This window comes from Pelodiscus sinensis, chromosome 5, assembly GCF_049634645.1.
Source record: "Pelodiscus sinensis isolate JC-2024 chromosome 5, ASM4963464v1, whole genome shotgun sequence".
Taxonomy (NCBI): domain Eukaryota; kingdom Metazoa; phylum Chordata; order Testudines; family Trionychidae; genus Pelodiscus; species Pelodiscus sinensis.
In genome coordinates, this window is record NC_134715.1 from 128663342 (window position 1) to 128687735 (window position 24394).

General features: G+C 49.9%; 1 protein-coding gene across 8 annotated transcripts in view; it reads left to right on the top strand.

The window, feature by feature from the left end:
• Positions 1 to 23908, top strand: part of PTPRA (protein tyrosine phosphatase receptor type A) — a 251571-nt gene extending 227663 nt beyond the window's left edge. For all 8 annotated transcript variants that reach the window (XM_075930986.1, XM_075930987.1, XM_075930990.1 and 5 more), the window contains 10 exons: positions 1821 to 1987; positions 3750 to 3885; positions 5310 to 5459; positions 7112 to 7205; positions 8470 to 8546; positions 12410 to 12544; positions 13062 to 13187; positions 13735 to 13886; positions 14937 to 15072; positions 15647 to 23908. In XM_075930986.1, the coding sequence (XP_075787101.1) occupies positions 1821 to 1987; positions 3750 to 3885; positions 5310 to 5459; positions 7112 to 7205; positions 8470 to 8546; positions 12410 to 12544; positions 13062 to 13187; positions 13735 to 13886; positions 14937 to 15072; positions 15647 to 15721 (1248 nt within the window). In that variant the 3' untranslated portion in view covers positions 15722 to 23908. The remainder of the gene's footprint in view (positions 1 to 1820; positions 1988 to 3749; positions 3886 to 5309; positions 5460 to 7111; positions 7206 to 8469; positions 8547 to 12409; positions 12545 to 13061; positions 13188 to 13734; positions 13887 to 14936; positions 15073 to 15646) is intronic.
• Positions 23909 to 24394: the final 486 nt, after the last annotated feature.

Below are 24394 nucleotides of genomic sequence, written 5' to 3' on the forward strand. Positions count from 1 at the left end.
AAAGCAGAAGAATTACTTTTCCTGTCTTGTTTATGATATTGCAGCTAATACGTCCCAGATTGCTGTTGCAGAAGTGTTACACCATTCACTCATATTTAGCTTGTGGTCCACTATGACCCTTAGATCCCTTTCTATAGTACTCCTTCCTAGACAGTCACTTCCCATTCAGTATGTGTGAAATTGATTGTTCCTTCCTAAGTGGAGCACTTTGCATTTGTCCTTATTAAACTTCATCCTGTTTACCTCAGACCATTTCTCCAGTTTGTCCAGATCATTTTGAATTTTAATCCTATGCTACAAAGCATCCCTCCCAGCTTAATATTGTCCGCAGACTTTATCAATGTACTCTATAGGCCATTGTCTAAATCATTGATGAAGATATTGAACAGAAACGAACCCAGAACTGATCTCTGCGGAGCCCCACTCGTCGTGCCCTTCAAGCATAACTGTGAACCATTGATAACTGATTTCTGTGAATGGTTTTCCAACCAATTTTGCACCCACCTTGTAGCTTCATCTAGGTTGCATTTCCCTAGTTTGTTTATGAGGAGGTCATGCGCGACAATATCGAAAGCTTTACTAAAGTCAAGATCTACTACGTCTACTGCTTCCCCCTTATCCTCAAGGATTGTTACCCTGACAAAGAAAGTGATCAGGTTGGTTTGACAGGTCCATGCAGATTGTTACTTATCACCTTATTTTAGATGTTTCCAAATTGATTGCTTATGTGCTTCATTATATTTCCAGATACAGAAGTTAAGCTGACTGGTTGTAATTCTCTAGGTTGTATTATTTTTCTTTTTATAGATAGGCACTATATTTTCCAGTCTTGGAATTTCTGCCGTCTTCTGTGACTTTTCAGAAATAATTGCTACTGGCTCAATTATCTCCTCGGTCAGGTTCTTGAATATTCTAGGATGGATTTCCTTATGCTCTGGTTACTTGAAAGCATCTAATTTGTCTAAGTAATTTTTAACTTGTTCTTTCCTTATTTTAGCCTCTGATCCTCCCTCACTATCACTGGTATTCAATATGTTAACATCCAATCGCCACCAAACCTCTTGGTGAAAACTAAAACAAAGAAGTCATTAAGCACGTTTCTCACTTCCACATTTTCTGTTATTGTTTTTCTCCCTCATTGAGTAATGGGCCTACCTGGTCCTTGGTAGTCCTCTTCTTGCTTAATGTATTTGCAGAATGTTTACATGTTGTTTTTTGTTCCTAGCTACTTTGATTTCATCTTATGCCTTGGCCTTTCTGATTTTGTTATTTGTTTACATTCATTCTTTGAAGTTTGATCTGGTTTCCACTTTTTGGAATGCTGAGTCACTTTATGCCTTCAGGTTATGTAAAAGTGAAATGTGGTTTTGACCTCATTTGATTCAGCTTGAAATGCATACTGAAATCCCTGGGGTAGGAATCAAGTAGCCATCAGGATTCCTGGCCACCCCAAAAATTGGCTTCTGAGTTTGGAGTCCCCCTCACCACTGTATTTATTGAGAGTGACAACTATCGTGCAATTGCAGGATCCAGAAAGCCTTAGAGGAGTTGGGGGCCCATCTAGTTTCTGTCCCCTCCCTCAGTAAACCCCAGGAGACACTGCCTCAGCTTGTGGAGGTTGGCCTAGCTCCATTGACATCAGTGTGTCCTAGAACTTTAGAAACACTGAGGTGTAAGGTAAGCAGCCTTTAGAACCAGCTCTGAACCCCCAAATCAGCTCTCGCCCCCTCCCCCCAAACTGGAAGCTCCTCTCTGTTCCTGGGGAAAGGTAAAGAAGCTGAGTATCTGATAGTAACCATGGCGTGTGCTTCCCCCCGCAGGTAGGTGATGTCACAAACAAAAAGCCTCAGCGCTTGGTGACCCAGTTCCACTTCACCAGCTGGCCTGACTTTGGAGTCCCCTTCACCCCCATCGGGATGCTGAAGTTCCTAAAGAAGGTGAAGACATGCAACCCCCAGTATGCAGGGGCAATCGTCGTACACTGCAGGTGAGTCCAGAGCCACATCTCCCAGAGAACACCTCCCTCCCCCGCATGTCTCTGCCTGGCTGCTCTTGGGGACTCCCCGGAAAACCTGTTCTATCTCCTGCAGAAGGTGGAAAAGCTGGTCCTGGCCACCTGATGCTGGATTCACCATACAAGTGCAAGCAACAGCCATAGTCACATGCAAATCACATGCATGGGGAGCTGGGCCGAGAGCCCTGCCCATTCACTTCCTAAACACAGGCCTCATGTGAGCAACGAAAATTGCCTGTGGCTAGCAAGAGTAGTAGTAACAGCTCAGCTGGCTGCTTTCTGGAGACAGCAGGCTAGAATATCCCAGCCTCCTGCTTTTGAGATTTGCTCTTTAACCCTTGGTGGCATGGATCCCAGACACAGCAATGAGCTCCATGCTTTCTCTGTACCCGGACTAACAAGCTGCAGAGCTCGCCTGGGGTAATGTCCCCTGTATTTGATATACAGCATGCCTCCTCTTCCTCCTCCCTCCCAAGTTCCAGAGCACTGCAAGGGAGGGGAAGCCAGCTGGGCACAGCTCACCACCTTGATTTGCTCAGAGTCATGATGGTAAATGAATGGCAGAGCCAGCAGTAGGCTCTGCCCATGAGACAGTGCTGCCTGTAATGCTGTTCCCTTCTGTAGCTGCTTTCTTCCTTCACAAACTATAAGGACCTAGCAGAACTGCCATCTCTAGCAAGGAGAGAGGCAGCCAGCATAACAGGGTGGGCTAGAGAAGATTGGATTGAGGACGTTGGACAAATCCTTCTTGCAGCCCAAATGTTCATCAGCCCCCACGCCCCCGGTGCATGGCACTCAGTGCGTCTCCCTCAGGCTCCCAGACAGGGCTCAAGCTTGCAACTCCAAGGGGTCTGCATGAGTCAGAGCTGGTGCAAAGACCCACCCTGAGCCTCTTCAGCTCTAGATACGCTTCCACCGAGTCACATGGGCTCACCCCTTACCCCCCGTTGATACATTGAGAATTGAGCACTGAGAACAGGAGCCCAGACATGGCCAGAGGCCGAGAGGAGCAACAGAGCTGGGCCCTGACCTGTCAAAGCGACTGGCTGCCATGGGCCCAGCCCTATAGAGGGGGAGGGCAGGCTAGAGGGAAAGTGGGTGCAGAAGGGCAAGCAGCACTTCAATACTCCTCCAGTCTGAACTGACTGCAGGGCTCCCTAGCTATGTCTACACTACTGGGTTATTTCAGAATAACAGGCTTGGTAGTGTGGACACTCGCCTTCTTGTTTTGAAATAAAAGGGAGTTATTTTGAAATAACTCCCCAGTGTAGGTGTAACCCACACACCTAGTGTGGTTACTGAGCAATGCAAGTGGTACCTAGACCACAGCAACAGTTAAGATCAAGAGACCTCTACAGCATGGGCAGGGGGCCAGCTGGCTTTTACCTCAAAGGGTAGAGGCTCCTATCCTCAGCTCCAGAGGTCCCAGGTTCAAATCTGTCTGGTGGTGGTTACATAGACATGCCACCTGTGGCCTGCTCTGTGCTCCCATGTGCTCAGAGTCCCGTGGGGTGGGATTGTTGGAGTCTACAAATGTCTGTCTCAGCTGTGGCCTTTGCACCTGAGAATAACCCCTGTTGTAGCTGGGTATGAGCTGCTGCTGCCTCAAGTGAGGTGTGGTAGCCTCTAGTCTCTTTCTGTTGCTTTGCACAGCAGCTAACCTGCCCTGAGCAGTGGAAGGGGACCACACTCCAGTGCCAGCTGCACTGACCTCCTGCCCCCTCTGCTGTTTCAGTGCTGGAGTCGGACGCACAGGCACTTTTATTGTCATTGACGCCATGCTGGACATGATGCACGCAGAGAGGAAGGTGGACGTGTATGGTTTCGTGAGTCGGATCCGGGCTCAGCGCTGTCAAATGGTACAGACAGATGTAAGTCCGCTGCAATGGATGGATGTAGCTCTGTAACACTGGGCACTCACATACCACTTCCCACGCTCTGAGCACTCTGCAGACAGCAGCTTATCAATTTCAGCACCCTGGTGAGGTGGGTCCATCTCGCTCCTCCTGTAAAATAGAGGTACCGAGGCATAGGCAGATCAAGTGACTTGCCCAAGGGCACACAGCCAAGTAGGTGACAGAGACAGATGTACGAAGTTCCAGAACCTGCATTCATTCCTTCAGACCGTGGCACTTTCTAACTTCTACCTGTGACTGGAGGCTGGCTGATAACACTTCTCCATCTGTAGCAGCTGGGGAAACTTCCAGTCATTCTCCTCCCTTCACATGGACAAAATCTGTCCATGCCCCCTTCCATTACTACGCAGCCATGACTTCCTCAGCAGGAGGCTGCTTCTCCCTTGCAGTCAGGCTGTGTTACTAGGACTGGGACATTACCTGCCCCTGTGCCCCTCCCCTCTTGAGTTTTTAGGGTGGGGGAAGGTGTGTGGGAAGATTTCTGGGGGCAGAGCCAACACTGGTGTGGAGCCTGCTGGGAGAAGCAACTGTCCTACAGTCTGGGTGGCCTCCTGAAGTGAGGAAGGGGGTGGGGTGGTACACTCTCCCTGCTCCCAGGAGGAGCTGGCATGAGCCACCTGGCATGGCTGCTTGGCTTCCCCCCCAGGGGACACACCGCACAGTTGGTTCATCACTGTTCTGTAGCAGCCTTCATGCAGGGATCCCCATGTCCACTGCAAACCTTAACTAAGCCTGTGTGTAGCAAGCAGGGGTCTCAATCTCCAGTTTACAGGCAGGGACTCTGAGGCACAGTGAGGGCAAGGTCAGTGTCCTAAAAAGTAGCCTCTGGTTTGGAGTTCATCCGTGTCTGGGAGCCCAACCTGAACAGTCTTTAGCAGCAGCCATTTAAACAGAGCACGTGGTGTTCCCTCCTCTCCACGGACAGGGGAAGTCCTGTTGCTTCAGCTCACTGCGTGTGAATAGCTAGCTGTGTTACACACCAGTGCTTCTCTCTGAGCCACTCTCCATTGTTCTGTGCATACCAGGTCTGCCTGGGTTCCCTCCGCCTGTTTCCTTCGGCTGTGAGCATCTTCTGATCTGCCAGCCCGTGGCCCTGCTCTGTAGAAGGTCACTGAGAGCACATTACAAGAGTTTTGTCCTCTCCCAGATTGGAGGGGGGGGAAGGGGGAAGTTCCCAATGATGGGAATGGAAAAAGATCAGGCTCCAAATGTGTCTGGTGTGGTCAGTGGTTGTGTGTTGTGGGTGACTGGGCTCTAGGCTTCCACCCTTCCTGTGCTCTATCCTAGAGCATGTTCAGCCGAAAAACAGGGAGTTGATTCAGGGCATGGTACGGAAGCTGCACCCTCGTACTGTATTGAACCCCTCCCTTCCTTTTCAGATGCAATATGTGTTTATCTACCAAGCACTTCTGGAGCACTATCTGTATGGAGACACAGAGCTGGAAGTGACCTCGCTAGAGACCCACCTCCAGAAAATCTACAACAAAGTGCCAGGGACCAGCAGCAACGGTCTGGAGGAGGAGTTCAAGGTAGCTGTGCCCAAGCCATGCTGGCTCAGTGCCTTTGCAAAGAGAGACCAGGGCAGGTGACTCATGAACCTGGCAGCCAATCTCCTCCTGAACCAGCAGGATCTCCAGGGAGAGTAACAGCCAGGCTCCACAAGGCACTGGTAGGCAGTGTCCTGCAGAGAGAGCAGCCTTCTGCTGCTTGCCTGGTCTGTTTGCTCCTTAATTATCTAATACAAGGGAGCCTTGCGCTCCCAAGGCCTTTCCCCAGAGGAACATTGCTCTGGAGTGTGTGTGGAGGAGCCAGTGCAGTTTCTCTGTAAATAACACCTGCAAGCCAGCTGGTCAGAGGGCTTGGAGGAGTCACGTAGGGCAGGCTAGCCCAAAGATGAGAGAAAGCAGCTGTCAGCAGAGAAGCACGGACCAGGGCTCCTGACAGGAGCAAGTTTTGCTTCAAATCCAAAACACTCCCTGATCCTTGGCCCGAGCTCCTTGTGCCCCCTGCCTTCCTACTGCTGAGTTCCAGATCAACAGCCAGGACCTGCCAGGAGACAGGGCTGAGAACACGGTAAAGCAGAGTGTGTTCTCTCTGTCTGGCCACATTTCTGGCCCCCATTACTGTGGTGTCTTGCAGAGATCAGCAATAGGGAACAGTTACTATCCCAGTCTGACAGATGGGCCACGGGAGCCCCCTAGAGACGAAGTGACTGGCCCAAGGCCACATTGGGAATCTTTGACAGAGCTAGGAATTGAGCCAAGCCTGCTGACCATCCCTGTGAGTCTGGAGGGGTAGGGAGGTTGTAGATCTGATAGCTTCATTGCACGTGAGGCGGCCCAGGCAATGGCATCATGCAAAGACCCACATCAGTGCTCATTAGTTAAGAGGGGAGGGATGGCCTAGCTCAGTGGTTTTCAAACTTAGGGTCGCGACCCAGGACTGGGCGGTGGAGTGTCGGGCACTGGGTGGTGTTGTTGCAGGGGGATCAGGTGACCATTGGGGATGCTTAAGCAGCTCCCTGCCTGTGCTGCCCCCCAGAAGTGGCCGGCAACAGGCCCAGCTCCTAGGTAGGATGGAGAGGGAGAGTGCACAGGGCCCCACACACTGCCCCTGCCCCAAGCACTAGCTCCACACTCCCATTGGCTGGGAACCTACTTCCAGCTCCTTCTGGGGGGCAGCCTGGTCTGCGGTGCCAGGAGCGGCAGGAAGCTGCCTTAGCCCCTCCCCTCCCCGCTGCACTGCGGACTGAGAGCCGCTCAAGGTAAGCCCCTCCTGCCCCAGCCCTGACTCCCCCCCCCCCTCCAGCCAGATCCCCTCCAACGCCCTAAGCTCTCATCCTCAACCCCACCCCGGAGTCTACACTCTAGTCAAATTAGGTTGTCTTGTGGACACCGGCACTCTTCTTCAACTGGGTCCTGAGAGAAAAAGTTTGAAAACCGCTGGCTTGGAGTAACCGTGGTGGAAGCATGAATTCCTTCTGCTGCAGCATATCCCAGCGGCTGGCACTGCTGGCTCACGGTGATTCATTCGGACTCAGCAATTGGCTTGATTGCAACAGAGCCTGAGCAGGCCCGGGGTGGTTGGCTTGGACTGTTGTGAGGCATTTTGAGGGTTGTGCTCTTGGCCTCTTTTGGTCACTTAAAATTGTGGGTTGGTTTTATATTCCCCCCCTATGCAGAAACTAACTTCAATCAAAATCCAGAATGACAAGATGAGAACAGGCAACCTGCCGGCAAACATGAAGAAAAACAGGGTGCTTCAAATAATTCCATGTGAGTGTTTCTTCCATCCTGCCCAGGGCAAAAACCCATTCAGGGGACAAACGAAGCAATACAGAGGGTGAGTCATTTGGGAGGACAAGAGGCATCAGGAGCTGCAGAGGAGGTGGCTCTTGCAGCAGCCATAGTCAGTGGAGGGCAGGGGAGGAGCCACTGAGTGGAGGGAGCAGAGTGGTGAGCCTAAGATGGAAGGTTTTGAAAACAAAGGAGGTAAGTTTGAAGTGGATCCTGACGTGAGTGGGAAGCCAGTGGAGAGGCACCAGAGCATTAGAGCTGTAGCTGGACTTACCCAGTCTGGCTTTGGGCCCTGCCCTTGCCTCGGTTCCCCTTCTCTAGTTTAGAAAATGTCACTCAACAAGTGTTTCCTCAGTAACACTCTCCCTTTTTGGACGCTTGATTATTAACAGAGTGGAAAACTTCCCCCAGCCTTCACAGTTGGCTCACACCCTGGTGGAGGGCTCTTACACCTGCTCCTGCCAAGGCTTTCCTCTAGCAGCCCCCTACCTTTTGCCTGGAAGCTTAGGGGCCTGTGACTCAGTGCAGAGCAGCTCTCCTGCTCCCTTGAATCTCTCTTTCCATACTCTCCCTGACTGAGCACTCACTGCCTTTTATATCTCCTGTTATAATGGCTTCAGAATCACGTGTGATCTTGTGACTTCTACATTCATTCCCTCCACCTGGGCAAAGCCTGCTTGTTAGGGCCAGCTCAGCCTGAGGCAGGCCATGTGCTCACACTTCTTGGGGTTGGTGAGAAGCAGGCTAGAAGTGATGACTGATTGCACAGCACAAAGTAGACTGCAAGTAGACAGAGCCTGAGCCAGACAACCTGCCATGCCAGTTTTTTTCTGTCTTATCCATCATTTGCATTCCATGTGTCTCCTAAACTGATAGTTGTCTGGGACAACTGTCCGTTATCATTATCCTGCCTTTAATGAATGTATCCATGTAACACCGCTTTGAGGTAGGGAAATGCCACTCTCTCCATTCCATGGATGGGTAACTGAGGTACAGAAAAACTAAGTGACATGCCCAGGGTCACACAAGGAGTCTGTGGAACAGCATGGAACTCAGTGGAGGTCTCCCAAGTTCCGAACTAGCTCCCTCTTCACTGAGCCATCCTTCCCCTCAGCTGTCCCAATTGGACGGTGCGCTTGTGGCTGTGTTAACTGTCATCCTAAGGCTGATGCCTGACTAGCAAACGTCTGCGTTTTGAAAATGTCCCCCAAGCGCCAACCTGCTTGTCTGGCTTCTATTTCAGATGAGTTCAATCGAGTGATCATTCCAGTGAAGAGAGGCGAAGAGAACACAGACTATGTCAATGCGTCCTTTATTGACGTAAGTTTTTATTTCCTTCTATCCATGGACTCTACAGCCTCCACCTCACGCTGGTCCCCATAGCCATGCTGGGCCTGGTCTCGAAACGCTTCCTTTTTAGGGATTTTTATTGTATTTAGATCTGGTGGAAGGTGCTAGACTGACGGGGCACTGGAGCTTAGGCAGAGGCCACCTGCGTTTCCATGCTGCCCCCCCCATGTGCTTCATCGTGACCTGAAAAGATGCATCACAGGGCAAGTTCAGTCTCAACATCCATGCCAAAGGCCTCTGCTGTGTCCCCCCACAAGTCCAATAGCGTTGCAGTGTGGGTACCTATCTTCTAGGCATAGAACTGGGACCACAAGCGCCTCTCATTTGTCCACTGAGCATCCACCAGACAATGCAATGTAGCACAGAGATCTCGAAGCCCTTGACAAAAGCAGATCAGTCTCATTATCCTCCGACTAGAGGAAACAAGGCTGAAAGGGTAAGTGGCCTGCTCACTGAGGCTAGATTGCACAGCCCTTGCTGACCAGTAGTCCTGCTGACATCAGTGGTAAGCCTCGCATGAGCATTCATCTACACACACAGTAAGTTCGTGCTATAGGACCTAGGCCTTCTGACACCTAATCCTGTCTCTACCCCCTCCCCCCCCCCGCAGGTGACAGTCGGTCCCAAAGCCAAGTCATTTTTCATAGTAACTGTCCTGGGCGAGATTCGAGCCAGTGACTGCGAGGAGAAAGGTGCTGTTTCGTATTCATAATGCCCTGCTATTGTAATTTTCTGATGAGTATTATCCATAATAGACGGGTCCCGCTATGCTGACCTGTCACTACACTCGCTCCATTCCAAACGGATCACAGTACAAGCAGCCCAGCTGGTGTCCTAGCATCGTGGGTTTGTCATGAATCTGTCAGAGAGCCCATGATGTGATGTAGGCAGCTTGTGCAGAATTCAATTTCCTGCCTCTACTGAACTTTGCTTGACAGACTCGCTCCAAATGACTAAGCGTCTGTGTCCTCATAAAGGAGCTTTTATGGAAAAGAACAGAAACTTTGACTGTCAGAAGTTGTTTTGGTTGTGGAACAGCAGTTGCCATCCTGCATGGAAATTGCGTTACAGTGTAGGCCTGATTTTTGCTCCTCTCTTGTTAAAATTCATAGTAAAAGTTACATCAAATGTAAAATTGGTAGGTTAGATCTGGACCCAGGGTAACCTTTTTCTATAGCATTTGAAGTGAATCAAAGGCTTCCTTATGACCTCCTAGAAGCAGATTCTCTTCAGGGTCCCAAGAGGCTTCTAACTTTTTTGTTTGTTTGATAGTGGTGGATTTTGTCACTCTGTAGCAAAAACAAAACATGCAAAGAGGAGGAGAAAAACAGTTGAGTTTATTATTGGGCAGCCCTAGCTGTGTTCTGGTTCCCAGGATTAATATTTAGCAGACTAGAGCCTTATTTCCAAAGACATCAGATTTTTAATTTGGACCATCACTGTGGATTGTTGGCTCTAATTAGCCAAGTATAGCTCATCACTGGCTCGCTGGAGACTTGAGCTTTCCTTTACAGAAACAGTAAGATCTGGTCCTGATGTAACTATGTTATTTTAGAGGCCAAACTGGTTAAATTAGTGCCACCTCCTTGTGTGGGCACTTGGAACTAGAATGTGAGGGTCCCTACAAGTGACAGTCAGATGTTTAACTACATCAGTTTCTAATGCAGCGTAGTTAAATCTGAACCATTTTCTCATGTAGACAAAACCTAAGTCTCTAGTTCTTTACTATAGTGATAAAAATAACACTACAGGATGCTTTGGTTCTGTTGTAGAATACCAAACAGAGAGTTATCTAGTCTGCTGATTGGCTACTAATGATCAGTTAATAATTTACTAATTGGCTCACATTCAACACTAGGGTACAGATTTAAACGTATACAACAATGAAAATTTTGTATTTTGTATTTACCAATGAAAATAAGTAATAGACAACAAATATTAAGAGACCGTTTACTAAAAACCAATAAAAAGATCACTAGTCACTTAAAAAATTCACGGCTAGTCCATTGATCTTCAGAGAACTTGACAAGGAACAAACATCAAATTAAAAAAAAAAACTTTTGAAAATACAGTGATAGTCTCACACTTAAAAAAAAAAAAAAAAAAAGTATCCCCACCATGTATTTTAAATTTAACACTATGGCCTTATTTCCTGTGAGTTTTTTAAATTAAACTGAACTGAGAAGTAAATTAGCACAACTTGAAGTGCCTGTTTCACTCCAACCTGTTGATCTCTGGTATGGTTTCCTCGTTTTTTTACTTACGCAGATTATGGCTTCTTTTATAGTTCTAAAAATTCAGTTCTGTCCCAGACTGCAAATATGAGAGGTTCAAAAACAATGAGGGAGAGACTCAGAATAATTGCTTCAGCCTGGCAAACAATTTTCTTTTAAGAAACACAGTGTAAACCAGGTACATGCTGATTCTTTTTTTGCCCTGGAATTTAAATATGACATCTGTGTTGGCTGCCTTATTCTGCATCCACGAAGACTTGAGTTTAAGGTGTTTGTCCTGTCCCCGTCCCCGCTCTAACTCAATGCACCCACCCCTCCCCCAGAGCCAGGCACCCCCAGTGTCCCTGCTCTAACCTAATGCCCTCCCTCTTATTTCCCCCAGAGCCAGGCACCCCCAGCCTCCCTGCTCTAACCCAATGCTGGGTCCCACTGGAGCCGCTGCAGCCACAGACATGCATGTCTTCCTCCAGGCGCTGGGGCACGTGCACAGTGCAGCCGTGAGCAGTCCAGGCATGCGGCTCTGAACAAGCCGTAACATAAGAGTCGCATTTCTTTGAGCAAAGAGACGTGGGTTGGCCACCCCTGGGATAAGGGTTTGGCTGTGTCTAAGTAATAGCCTGTAGTGTGAGTACTCGCCGTGGGGCCATGGCTGAGGCAGCAGATCAAGGCATAACAGCTGACAGAGCGGAGATGAGTGAGGGCAGAGCCTTGGCAGAGCAAGACTGCTGCCATCTTGATATTTTACACATGGATAATGGGCCAAAAGTCAGCCTTCAAATCCGTCAAGCGTGTAGGTGCCAGAAAGGAAAAGCAATTGCCCAGGTGATGTGCTGGGGATAAGCCAGAGTAATGGGGCTACATGAGAGGGGAGACTGGAATGGGGCGTATTATCCTGTAGAACAATCTCCCTGTGGTGGAAGCCCTGTCACCTGGCACGTTCCAAAGAGAGTCGCCCCCTCCCCCCCATTCCACTCTGCACTGGCAGGGGGGTGTAAAGAGCCATTTCTGACTCTCAAAGAGATGCAAAGGCCTTGCGCTGCACAGCAAGAGACCTGCACCCAGGTAATCTTCACACATTGTTCCAGTGTCCAGCTTCTGAATGAAAAGGAAACTGGATCCTGGAAGCTGGAGAGGCAAAAGGTTTGTTGCAGCACTGATCCCCTTTCATGTGTGTGCAGAAGACAGCCAAGCTCGCAAGACCAAACAAGTTGGGCAAACAAAGACAAAGTTTTTCACTTCTTACTAGGAAGGGATTTCGAGGTCTGGCTGGTGTGGGGAGAGAAATGGGAGATGCTGAGCTTTGTGGTTTCATACGAGCTGTGCTTTGGAGCCTGTGATCCACCCACAGGACACTTCCAGTGAGTTCCCACAGCGGTGCCCACTGTTCCCAGTCCCTCACGGTTCTTTTCCATGTGCTTCTGCCTCATCTGATAGTAATCTCTCTGTGGATGAACTTTTCGCAGGGGCTGTGAGGGAGATCACTGCAGCATTAGACTGTGTCAGGCAGAACAGCTGCTGCTGCAGATGCTGACAGCACTGGGGTGATTTCCAGTCTGCATGTAGTTCTGCTGTCCCAACAACCATGGCTTGAAATTGCAGGGTTATCGCCAGAAGGACTCGTATATCGCCAGCCAAGGCCCTCTCCAGCACACGATAGAGGATTTCTGGAGGATGATCTGGGAGTGGAAATCCTGCTCTATAGTTATGTTAACAGAGCTAGAGGAGAGAGGCCAGGTAAGTGCCTGCGAATAACTAACCTTGTAGCTGGTGGGAAAGCAACATCATTACTGCTCATTCCCTGGTGGGGAAATCATGGCAAGACTCTACAGCCCCTTCATAATCTTGTTCCCTGTTCCTGACACATCCTAGTATATGTAACTTTGTCTGTCTGTCTGTCTCTCGAACCTTGTGGCGCTACCTGGTCTCTAGTTTCAAAGGATTAACATGCTTATAGACTCTCTGAATTTCAGACATGAGGTGATAGGACAGGAACTAAAGTCATTCCACTCCCAAAACACCTCTGGAGCGAAATGGTCACTCCCTAGTGACTGCCTGTGTGCTGGCCTTGGAGAGCAACATCCCTGTCACACACAGCTAGAGAGCACCATCCTGGTTGCCCCCCAAGCTCCAGATTCAATGGCTGGTCTAGAAAAGCCTTCTCTTAACAGATCCCTCAAGCTGTGAAGGGGAGTTGGGATTTCATGCTGCCACATGGCGGTTTCTCCCCTTATCACCTCTCATGCTTTCTCAGGAGAAATGTGCCCAGTACTGGCCTTCTGATGGCTGCGTGTCCTATGGAGACATCACCATGGAGCTGAAAAAAGAAGAAGAATGTGAGAGCTACACAGTGCGGGACCTGCTAGTAACAAACACCAGGGTAGGAATCTCTCTCCCTCGCCCTCGGAATTAGCTGTAGCTAATCTCTGTTTCTGTGCTGAGGTCCCCTGCAGCTCTGCTTCGAATGCTGATTTCCCCAGGCCTCTCCGCAGCTTCCATAACTCCTACAAAATGACACCTCCACTGTCAGTTCCCTCCCTTATCTCCCCAGTCCCCACTGTCCAATCTCCTTCCCCCTTGTTAACACACACCCTGCATTGACCCTTCCCCCACCAGAAACCCTGTTATCCACTCCCGGCCCCCACCTCCCTACAGCCATCCAGCCTGTACTCTCTCCTCTTTTAGTTCCCTCCTGGGCCACCCAAACCCTGCCAGTTCCCAGTTCCCAGCTTTGTCCCTAGGGCACCCACCCTCCACCCACTCCCTTGCCCACTGCCATCGGTTCTCTTGGGCATCTGTTCCTAGTGCCCTTTTGATCATTCTCTTCTAACCTTTTCTCCCAAGCCCTTGAAACAATCTTTCCAGCTGTGCACCTGGACTTAGGTTGGGCCAGGGGAGTGAAGTTGTCTCTGTTTTTCTCCTGCAAGGAAAACAAGAGCCGGCAGATTCGACAGTTCCATTTCCATGGCTGGCCAGAAGTTGGAATTCCTAGCGATGGGAAAGGAATGATCAATATCATTGCAGCAGTGCAGAAACAGCAGCAGCAGTCTGGGAACCATCCAATCACTGTGCACTGCAGGTACAGCCCTGTCCGAGCAAGGTGCCACATTTCGGGAAGGCTGTGCAGAAATTGGAGAGGGTCCAGAGAAGAGCAACAAAAATGATTAAAGGTCTAGAGAACATGAGCTATGAGGGAAAATTAGAAGTAGTGGGTTTAGTCTGGAAAGGAAAAGACTGAGGGAACATAACAGCTTTCAAATACCTTAAAGGTTGTTACAAGGAGCAGAGAGAAAAATTATTCTCCTTAACCTCCTAAGGATAACACAAGACGCAGTGGGCTTAAACTGTAGCAAGGGAAGTTTAGGTTGGACATTAGGGAAAAAAATCCTGTCACGATGGTTAAACACTGGAATAAGTTGCCTAGGGAGGTTAGAATCTCCATCATTGGAGATTTTTAAGAGCAGGATAGACAGACACCTGTCAGGGATGGTCTAGATGGTGCTTGGTCCGACCGTGAGTGCAGGGGACTTGATGACCTCTCAAGGTTCTATGATAAGGAACTGGACACAGCTCTGGTCTTGGGTAACTCGTAGATCTGCAAGCCAGTGAAAGGAGCCGGTATGGTGATGAATGTCCTCAGCCCACTGCTCAGAGGCAGCATTGACAGTGGGGTACAAGCTTCCCCCACACTGCCCCTGCCAGTGTGCCTCAACCTGGAGCTGGAAGGATCTGGGAGTAATTCTGTTTTTCCAGGCCCCATCCAGTCCTGAGCTTCTCTCCCTCCTCCAGCAGAGACAGTTGAGTTTGTGGGGGTTTTGATGAAATTGGAGACCACTCAGCTCATGTCATGTGATGCCCAAGCCTTCTCCACCATCTGACTAGTGTTTGGTCTCCTTGTTCGGGCCAGACCTGGGCTGGTGCCCAAGAGAGGAGGGAACAATGGGTCAGTCAGTCAGATGGGACGCTTTGCATGAAAACAACTGTCTGTAAATAGTGTTTAAACTAGAAAGCACAAGATGTTCACGTTCCCCAGCATTTCCCTCCCACTGCCTGAGTTGGAGCATCCGTACAGCTAAATGAACATGTTTTGTTCACCTTCTCTGTGCTCTCCTCTTTATCTCTTTGCCAGTGCTGGGGCAGGAAGAACAGGAACCTTCTGTGCACTGAGCACTGTCCTGGAAAGGGTGAAAGCCGAGGGGATTCTGGACGTCTTTCAGACAGTGAAGAGTTTAAGATTACAGAGGCCGCATATGGTGCAGACACTGGTAGGCACGACTTGTGTCTCCATCACCCTGCTCCCTCCTGCCTTGCCAGACCTCAGCTGAGATGTGCCTGCAAACCTTCCTCCCTCACAGCTAAGTGCTTTGAGTGGGAATGTCCCTATGTCAAACCGTTCAGATGGTGGAGAGAAGGAGGATTTTCTTGCCTACTCCGTGCTCCTAACCTCCTTGAGTTCTGCAGGGAGGGAGCACTGAGTGAGGAATATGGAGACCTGGTTCTGTTCCAGGTGCTGCCACTCCTTCCTCTTTCACTCTGGAGACTTATAGGCAGAGGTGCCAAACCTCCACAGCTGCTGCTGAGCTGTGGCTGCCCAGTACCTTTGAAAAGCAGGCCAGGAGCCTGTGCATGACTCACTTTACCCCATCTGTAAGATGCGGATAACGATATTTCACCCTTTTCTTGCAAAGTCCTCTGGGATGTGCAGTTTAGATTGTTTACGTACAAGACAGGAAAGGGACCGCGACTGTTATTTAGCCTGACCCCTTCCTAACTCAGGCCATTACTGCAGAATACCTCTTCTCGTCTAACACTCTGCTTTTCCTCTCCCAAACTCCCCAGGAACAGTACGAATTCTGCTACAAGGTGGTGCAGGAATACATTGACGCCTTCTCCGACTACGCCAACTTCAAGTGACAAAACAACAAAAATGACAGAAGAGTTGCCTTCTTTAATATTTTGTAATATTCAGTTTGTTAATATACCCCCCAGATTATGTGTATATATCTTAACTGTTTTAGAGATTGGTACCATAGGCTTCATATTAGCTGGAGATTTTATATGTAGCAAAAGTGTTAGCGCAGATACTGTTGGCTCCTTTTTTCCAATGTTTTATTGGGGAATTAAATAGCGTGATGTTTGGATTAATATTGTCAATCCATCTCTCTGCTGGAGAGGTGATATAGGCTGTTACTTTGTAAATCTTTTTCTTTTTCCTTGAGGGAGTAAAGCCTTTTTAAAAATAATAATAATCTGGATCTCATCTAAAAGCACAAGCTTTTCCAAACCTGCAGGGAAATGGTTTCACATTTCCCTGCTATTCTGCTCTTAAAAACAGAAAGAAAGAGAAAGAAAAATGCTTATTCTGTATATATCCTAGTTTTTGTATAAAAAGAGAAAAAGCAAAAGTTTCTTTCTCTGGGGTTATATAACAAAGTGTCACCAACTGAAAATGGTAGTGGACTAGTAACAGGCAGCAACGGTTGGGATTTCAAAAAAAAGGATTTTTGCTCCCTAAAGAGAACTTCTATGTATGTGTGCCAGATTTCAGATTGGTCTTATCTGCTGCTCAGTCCCAGCCTTGTTGGCAGGCAACAGGGTAGGTCACTTAGATGTCTGGCTGAACTGCACGTGCAGTCAGGTACGTGGATGGCCTCACCTATTCCTCCAATTAACGAAGGCCATAGTCTGAAATCCTCTGGCTCTGTGTGTGTTCATCAGTGAACGGTAGCTGTGGTGGTGGTGTTGTTAATATTAAGGTTTATTTTCTCTCTGTCTGTCTCTGAAGGCAAAGCCAAATGTTTCACTCTAGCCTTGTGTAGTCTGGGAGTTTCAGCCATTGGTGTCCAGCGAGTGGTGTAGCTTCTCCAGCACAAATGCTTAGTGTGGACAGGCAAAGCCTCTGTGTCACTCTTTGTACCTCTGCTTGAAACTGGGGCAAGCTTCACTCACGCAGCCCATGGCTCCGTGCAGCTTTGCCAGTCTGCGTTGGGAGTGTGAACTGACACCGTTCCACCCGTGGCTGCAGCTGGGGCAGACCCCCAGTGAAGACAAATCGGCCGTGTTTACTTCATGCTTGTCTTACAACTGCTGAGGGTGCTTATTGACCCGTGTCAGTCATGGGTCGCCTGGCCTGTTTCCTTTATGCTGGGAGGCAGGGGTGCCATGTGCCTGAGCCGTTTCGGCGGTCGTGAGGACTGAGGGAAGGAGTTTGAAGAGGGGCTCTCCTTTCAGTAGGTCTCTTCTAAGGGCTGGCGGTAGGCTTTGGAGCAAGAATGTGGCACTTTAGCAATCCAGACTCCACCCAGCCATTGATTGTCCCTCAGACACCAAGTGTGATCAGCTTCCCTGGCATATCTCTTCCTTCCTGCCCCGCCTTGTGAATAGTCCTTGAGCAGCTGCGGCTAGACTCCCCCCTCAGACCAGTGTCAATCAGGAATAACTCCAGTGAAAGGTGAGGAGTCACACCCAAGTCATACTGGTGGGAGTAAGGCAGAATCAGGTGTGGTGGAGGGTTCTACCAAAGGTAGCACAGGTCCGACTTTGTATTTCCTTAGCAGTACAATTAAAAGAGAGGAGGCAACCCTTGCCACACTCAGGGAGGCAGGACTACCATAAGTCACCAGGACAAGGGCTCTGATATCAGCCCTAAATAAATACCTTGTCTGCCTGAGTTAACTGTGGAAGACCAGGTATCTTCTCAGTCCTCTTGTGGGAGAGGTCTTCACAAGCTCTGGGTAAATCCTCTCCATGCCAGGTCAGTCGTGGAAGGGAAAATTATCAAAAAATCAGGGTCTTTTGGAGGAGGGGTTTTATTTTTATTTTCTACACTGAATAGGATACGGTTGAAAGTGTCAGCTGAACAGGCTTGGACGCACGCACGCACGCACACACATGTTCTAGTTCAATACATATAGAAAGTCTGTCTCCTGCCCTCTCTCCCACACACTGAGTGCCCCACCCGTTTCCTCAGGGATCATCTCTGAGTGTAAGATGAGATTTCAGTCTCCATGGCTCAGTCACTTTGGAGGCAGTCTCTGCAGAGAGACCACAGGCTTCCATCTTCTGCTTCGACCCATGCAGTCAGACCCTTGGGCCCATGGGGAATTCTGCATGTCGGTAGGGCTCTGTGTGGCCCTGATCCAGGAAAGCATGTAAACCAGCACACAAACATTGTATCCCAATTGGGATGCTTTACTGAATCTGGGCCCATGCATGCCCGGCCTGCCTGCAGGATCAGGGGCTAGAAGCTCCACTTGGGGCCCAGAATGGTGGCATGGATCCCTGTTCTCTGGGACCAGTCAAGAAAACGTGCTGGTGTTGGATGGGAAGGAGGCAGGGACATTACCCCGTGGGTGTATCACACTTCACAGATAAAGCTTAAAAAATGAGTGGTCCTGCACAGATCGTTATCCGATAAATAGATGCATAATGTTTCAGGCCGGAAGGGAACAAGCCCGCACCCAGAGGAAGCTCCCCGTGTGACCTTCTCCACAGGAAGAGAGATCCCCCCCCGGCAGCCAGGGCTGGCTCAGCAGCAAATGTTGCAGCACATTCCCACGTGCTGTGGAACCCGGCCACCAGCAGCACCTGTGAGGAACAGTCCCTGTCAGCATGACTTTGCAGGAGCTGTACTACATGGGGGGCCCTGAGCCCAGGAAGAGGCCGTTCCAGCAGGTCCTCCCAGCTTTGTGGGGCTTGGGAGCTGAATCCCTTGCATCTCTCGTGAGGGGAGAACTCCCCCGATGGAAGAGTAGGAAGAAAACGCCACAAGGGGACTGAGAACTTTCTAGTTTCCTACAGACTGCCCGTATGGGGATGGTCTCGGCCCATGTTCATGACTCTGCGCGGGCATGTGAGTAAAATACATGTGTGTGTTCTGGACAAGAATAGTGGATCCAAGGACTAGGTTGGCTTGGTGGGTTTAACATACACTGTGTTTGTACGAATGTGCCCAGCCATTTGTGCCATAGAGTGGAATGTCTACTTACAGAATTTACAGATGACGTGTAGCTCGTGTAGCTGACGGGTCACAAGCACTTTGTAAAGACAGAATTGGAATTCGAAACAACTTGACAAATCAGAGACTTGGTCTGATATCAGCAAGATGAAACTGAATAATGACAGGGCAAGAAAAATCAAATGCACAGCCACCAAATGGGAATATTGGGTAGGTGGAAATACTGCTGCAAAGGATCTGCCTGTACAGTAGATCACAAATTGACTATAAATGAACTGTGTGATGGACTTGTGAAAATGGCTAATATCATTGCGGGATGTGCTGACAAGAGAGCTGTGTGTAAGATACAAGGAGGTAAGTGTCTCATTCTGTTCGGGGCTGGTGAAGGCTCGCTGACGTGCTGTGTGTCTGGGCCCCACACTTCAGGAAAAAATTGGAGAGAGTCCAGGGTAGGGATGTTAAATCTCGGTTCATTGAACAGTCGAGTAACCTCATGAATTTTTATCAGGCAACTGATCTATAGTCCTCGGGGGCGGGGCCAGCAGCCACTGAATCAGAGGCAGCAGTGCAGGGTGCCAGGTGGGTGTTGGTCCATGAGGGGAGCCAGTTCCCCTTGTGAACCAGCTGCCTGTCACCAGGGGCGGCCCGTAAGTATAGGCAGACTCGGCCGTTGCCTAGGGTGCCCGATGATGACGTCACAGGGCGCCCGATGATGATGTCACACCATTGACAGCCATGCAGGCTGGGGTGCCAATCGCGCGTTCCGCCTGGGTCGCCAGCTGCCGCAGCCAGCCTCAAACCACTCCTGCCTGTCACCGAGGGTGGCAGCAGCCACCGTCTGTGGGGGTTTGAGCTTCTGGACCCAGTGCGAGCCAGAACTGAGCCAGGCTGCCTGCTTACCTAGCTCCTACCACACTTGAAGTGCAGATCAGCAGCAGGGGTAGATCCCAGACTCGACATGAGCCAGAACTGAGCCAGGCTGCTGGCCAGGCTGCTAAAAAATGAACTGGCAAGGGCAGGGGGAGGGAAATGTGTGTAGTCTATAGCATTAACAGATAAGCTTTTGCTTATCGGTTAATCGACTGCACTATTACATCCCTAATCCAGGGGAGAGCAACAAAAGTAATAAGTTTAGAAAACCTGACCTATGAAGAAATACTAAAAACAAAACACAGCTGAGCTTGTGTAGTTGTGAGGAAAGAAGACTGAATGTAAGCTCTAGCTGCCAGGGCCTGTCATTTAATACGTTTGTAGACTAGAGTGTATAGACAGTGGGGTCAGGCTTAGTTTTGCCGTTAAGGTAAATGTACATATTAACAACTTCCTTTAAAACCCAAACTCTCCAAGCTGACACGCACTGTAGGAATGCGTGATCCACCCTGAAGTGCTAGTGAAATCTGTCACAAGGGGTGTGAGTGAAGGAAGTAGAGGGATAGTGTATTCCCAACAAGAGGATTTAACAACAGACAAGCCCAACACAAATCCTGCATTCTTAGTGGAGGGGGCCCTCTAAAGTGTCCTACATTGGGTTTTTAGACAGCTGTGTCCATAAGGCTAAATCCATTGGTGGCTTTGCGTGTCTAGGAAGTTAAGTTCTTTGTGCAGAAGGCCTATGGACGAGTATGGGGAACTGGGTGTAGCTTTTGCCTGTTCTAATATACTTGAACCCCTTTAATCTGGCAACCTTAGGAAATGGGCTATGCTGCATTATGGAATTTTCCAGACTCTAGGTATTTGCCATAATGAAGGGAGGTGGAGATGTGGGACCTGGGAGGAGGGAGGGAGAGGCAGGAGTGTGCTGAGGTTGCAGGGTCTGTGAGGGCTTCCAGACCAGTGCTGTGCTACCTTCCCCCATTGGGGGAAAGGGAGAGTAGCAGTGCACAGAGCTGCGAACCACGGGTGTTCCTGAATCAAGTGTTATTGCATGTGGGTGTTTAATACCCAGGATTGGTTCGAGAGAAAGGACTGAGATCTCCTAGGGCTTGCAAATAGCATAAAATGTAAAGGATATGATGGGGGGGTCTCTCCTCCGATTGTATTTGTAGAGAGAACATTTTCCTCAGCTATAGAATTTCATCTGGAAAACTTGTGTTTGAGGCCAAATTTGCAGCCATTCCCTGCACACCGCTCCAGTTGAAGCTGATAGGTGCTCTGCTCCCCGGGCATTAGGCCTCAGTTCTCCACACACGTTCACTGTCCTGAGTAGTCCAGTGAAATCGAAGCATGTATAAAGCGAAGTGCATGGGTCTGTGTTTGCAGGGTCAGGGGCCTTAGCTGTCTGCTGAGTTAGGAGGCTGTACATGCATTCTGTACCTGGGCTGGGACCTAAGGATTTCCTGAGCCTTCGCTGCTTTGTGGAGTCAAGTGAGGGCACTGTCTGCAGAGGCTAAAAATGGCCAGTGTGTCATGTTGTCAGTGAGTCCATGGCGCAGCTCTGTCTATAGGTGTGTCTCCATGAGAGCTGAGCCGCCCAGTATGTGTGTAGATAGCGGTACGTCTAACTAACGCGACTTAACTCGCCGCTCACAGAGACGGTCAGAATGTAAAGACTCCCGCTCCATCCCCTTTGCTCCTGGGTTGGTTCAATCCAATGAGTCCTTAAGGCCCTCTTGGAAAAACAACAAATATCCATGAACCGTGGAGCCTGGGGCTGCAGTCCTCACTCATGCAAAGCTTCCTTTGATGCCACTGGGAAATAAGCCTGAGCAAGAACTTCATGATGGGCTCTCAGGCTGGCATTTTCAAAGGAGCTAAGGGGAGGTAAGTGCCTGAGTCTTACAGGATTTCAGCGGGATGGAAACTTACGCCCAGCATGATTTGGCAGCCATTGCACCGTGCAATCCAGTCCCCTCCTCGATGCAGCTCTCCAAGCATCTTGGACCTCCTCCACGTGGTGTGGAGGGGGATGGAGATGGGCTACATGATGAGCAGTAAGAATCCAGCCCATAATGTTGGTGCTGCCTAGGGCAGAGCCCTTTGGATTTGGTACAGACTTTCACTCTGAGATGGACCACACAAGCGCAATTAAATACCACTGGGGAAGTTCTTGTTCCTGAGCGCCACGGTTCCTATTCTGTCTGATCAGATTTTCTGTGTAGCTCACCAAGGCCTTTTGTGCCATAGCCCCCTTCACACACACACACCCCGGAAAGGCACAGAGTGTGCCATGGCCAAACCTTTTGCCAAACTTGTTTTCTAATTAGCCAGTTGAATTAGAACCAAGGATCAGTTAGTAAAAGGGGGGGAAAAACCCTTCTGAGCCTGATTCAGTGGCCCCTGAAGGCTGTAAATTGAAGGTCTGGAATTGGCCCCATTGCAAAGCTAGCCCTGGGCCCTCAGCAGGCATCTCTCCCAGAGCTCCTAGAATGTGACTTTGCTCCTGCTGCAGCATCTCTTCCAATGTGTCAGCCATGCACCGCCTTCCCAGGAAGCACCCATTGCGCCCAGGCTAGCTCAGCAGGGAGAGTAACCCCCTCATTGAAACCCATCCATACGGACTCCGTGCCAGCGCTACAGAGCATGAGTGCGTGCAGGCGGAAGGTCTGACTCCCCTGTGTGCAGAAAGTCCCTGCCACGTTTGTGGAAGTTGCTATCTCGGAATCATTTTCCCTGGAGAGCCTGTGCTCCCCTCCTCCCCCCAGACAGTTATGTGGTGGGGTTATGCCCAGATTTGCCATCCCATGAAACTTCCCCGGATAAGAACTGTGAAGGGAGTTTAAAACACAGTGGGTCTGCTGCCCCATCTTCCGCTGGCCTCACTGCAATGGGTCTGATTCTCCTCTCTCTCCCACCAGTTCCATGCTGGCGCAAGTCCATGGACTGCCATGGACTTACTCCTGATTTACACCTGATTTGAATTGTAAACAAGTGGAGAACCGAGCCTGCTGACCCCTCCACTCCCACCAAGCCGCCTTCGCTTTAACAGTGTCTCTGCCTCTTTGGCAATGCCCCATAGGCCAGAACTACCAATACCAAGAAACCTGCTTGGACAGCCATCGATTGCAGCAAAGTTTCTCCAAGAATTCGCAGCCATGGAAACACAGGCCAACCTCTGGGTTAACTGTCTCCCTGCTGTTCCTTTCTGGGGCTGTAGGAATGTTTATGCCACCTTCATTTTGAATGATAGATTTTACAGGAAGTTTTAATTTTTTTAAACCTGTATTTATTTTGTTAGAACATTTTGAAACGTGCTTTTTGTACTGACCTCCGTTCCCTGCGGGGAAGCCCCTGTTCGAATGTGGATTGCGTCTCTGAGTGTGGGGGGATATGGGCGGGGGGAGGTTTTCTGTTGAAAAGATGAAATGTGAGGGCTCCGTGAAAAGGCTGTGATGATTCAAACACCCTAGATCCACTTGAAGTGGGAAGAAGGGGGGCGGGGGTGAGCAGGTTCTCAGTGGTCAGCAGGCTAACTGCTCATGAGGTTCGGTCACAGCCGAAAGCTGTTCTAAACTGGCTGGGCCCCAGTGCTTTCAGTGGAGTTATTCCTGATTGACACCAGAGTCGGTGAGATCAAAATATGGATCAAAGTCACTCGTGCCATTCCCCAGAGGTGCCACAAAGGGAGCTTGCAGCCCGGGAGGGAGCGCTCCAATGGCCCCATGCGATTCTGCTGCACAGAGACCTGCCATTCCTGACCCTGATCTCCCACGGCTGGCTGTGCATTTGCTCAGTGGGCTACAACGTGCCCCCTTTCTTTGGCTGCGGGACTGTAGCACTGTCCGGAGCTGGTACAACGGGAGAAGCGAGGTGTGTACAGACCTGGGACCCGTGGGGCTCTGTCCATGAGTCGTGCTTTCTAAAGTTAGACAGTTGGGCGCTACTGGCTCTTTGTCGGGTCATCCCCTTGCAGTGACATGGACCAATGAGACCTTGACAAGTGACCTTTCTTCTCCCTTGGATGCAGTTTCATGATTTGCCTTTTGCAAGGTGTGCTCCCCCCCAGCCTCTGTGAGTGGAGACTTGCTTCTGCAGCACCCAGAGCCGTGGGTTCTCGTGATTTCACAAGTGTACAGCCTCCTTCATTAATCCCAACATCAGCAACTGCTATTAACTTTGTAAATAAACTTTGACCGAATCCTGAATTTTGGGACATTGGCCAAGCTGTAAGTGATACTCTTAAATAAATGTGCTCATTCCAAACGAAATCAGACCTCCCTGTGGCTCCATGGGGGGCATGAGGGTGTGTGACTTCCTGAGCGCTGCGCTGTTTCGTGTGCGCGTGAGATGGACACAGGGCAGCTCAGCTCCTCGGACAGGAGGGGATATGTATGAAACGCCTTAGTCCAATAGTTCTCCCCGAGGTCCTGACCCCACATGGGTTACTAAAGACCCAGCTCGTCTGGGTTGTGCAGGCCTCCTGCCCACACTTCGGGGCCAGAGGGAAGGATGGCATGGGGGAGAGGAAGAGGGGCCTGACTGGGGGGGAGAGGGTTAGGGGGCCAGCCAGGGTGGAGGGATGGGCCTGGGGAAGAGGGGGCAGCGTCCACCTTCCCCTCTGGCACTCCCCAGCCTAGGGGCAAAGAGAAAGGGGAAGCCACACAGGTTGGCCGGCCGTGGCTATGCTGGGCGGCCCAGCGGTGCTGGCGAGGGAATCTCCAGCGGGTCCTATGGGGGTGTGGGGCTGTGCTGCC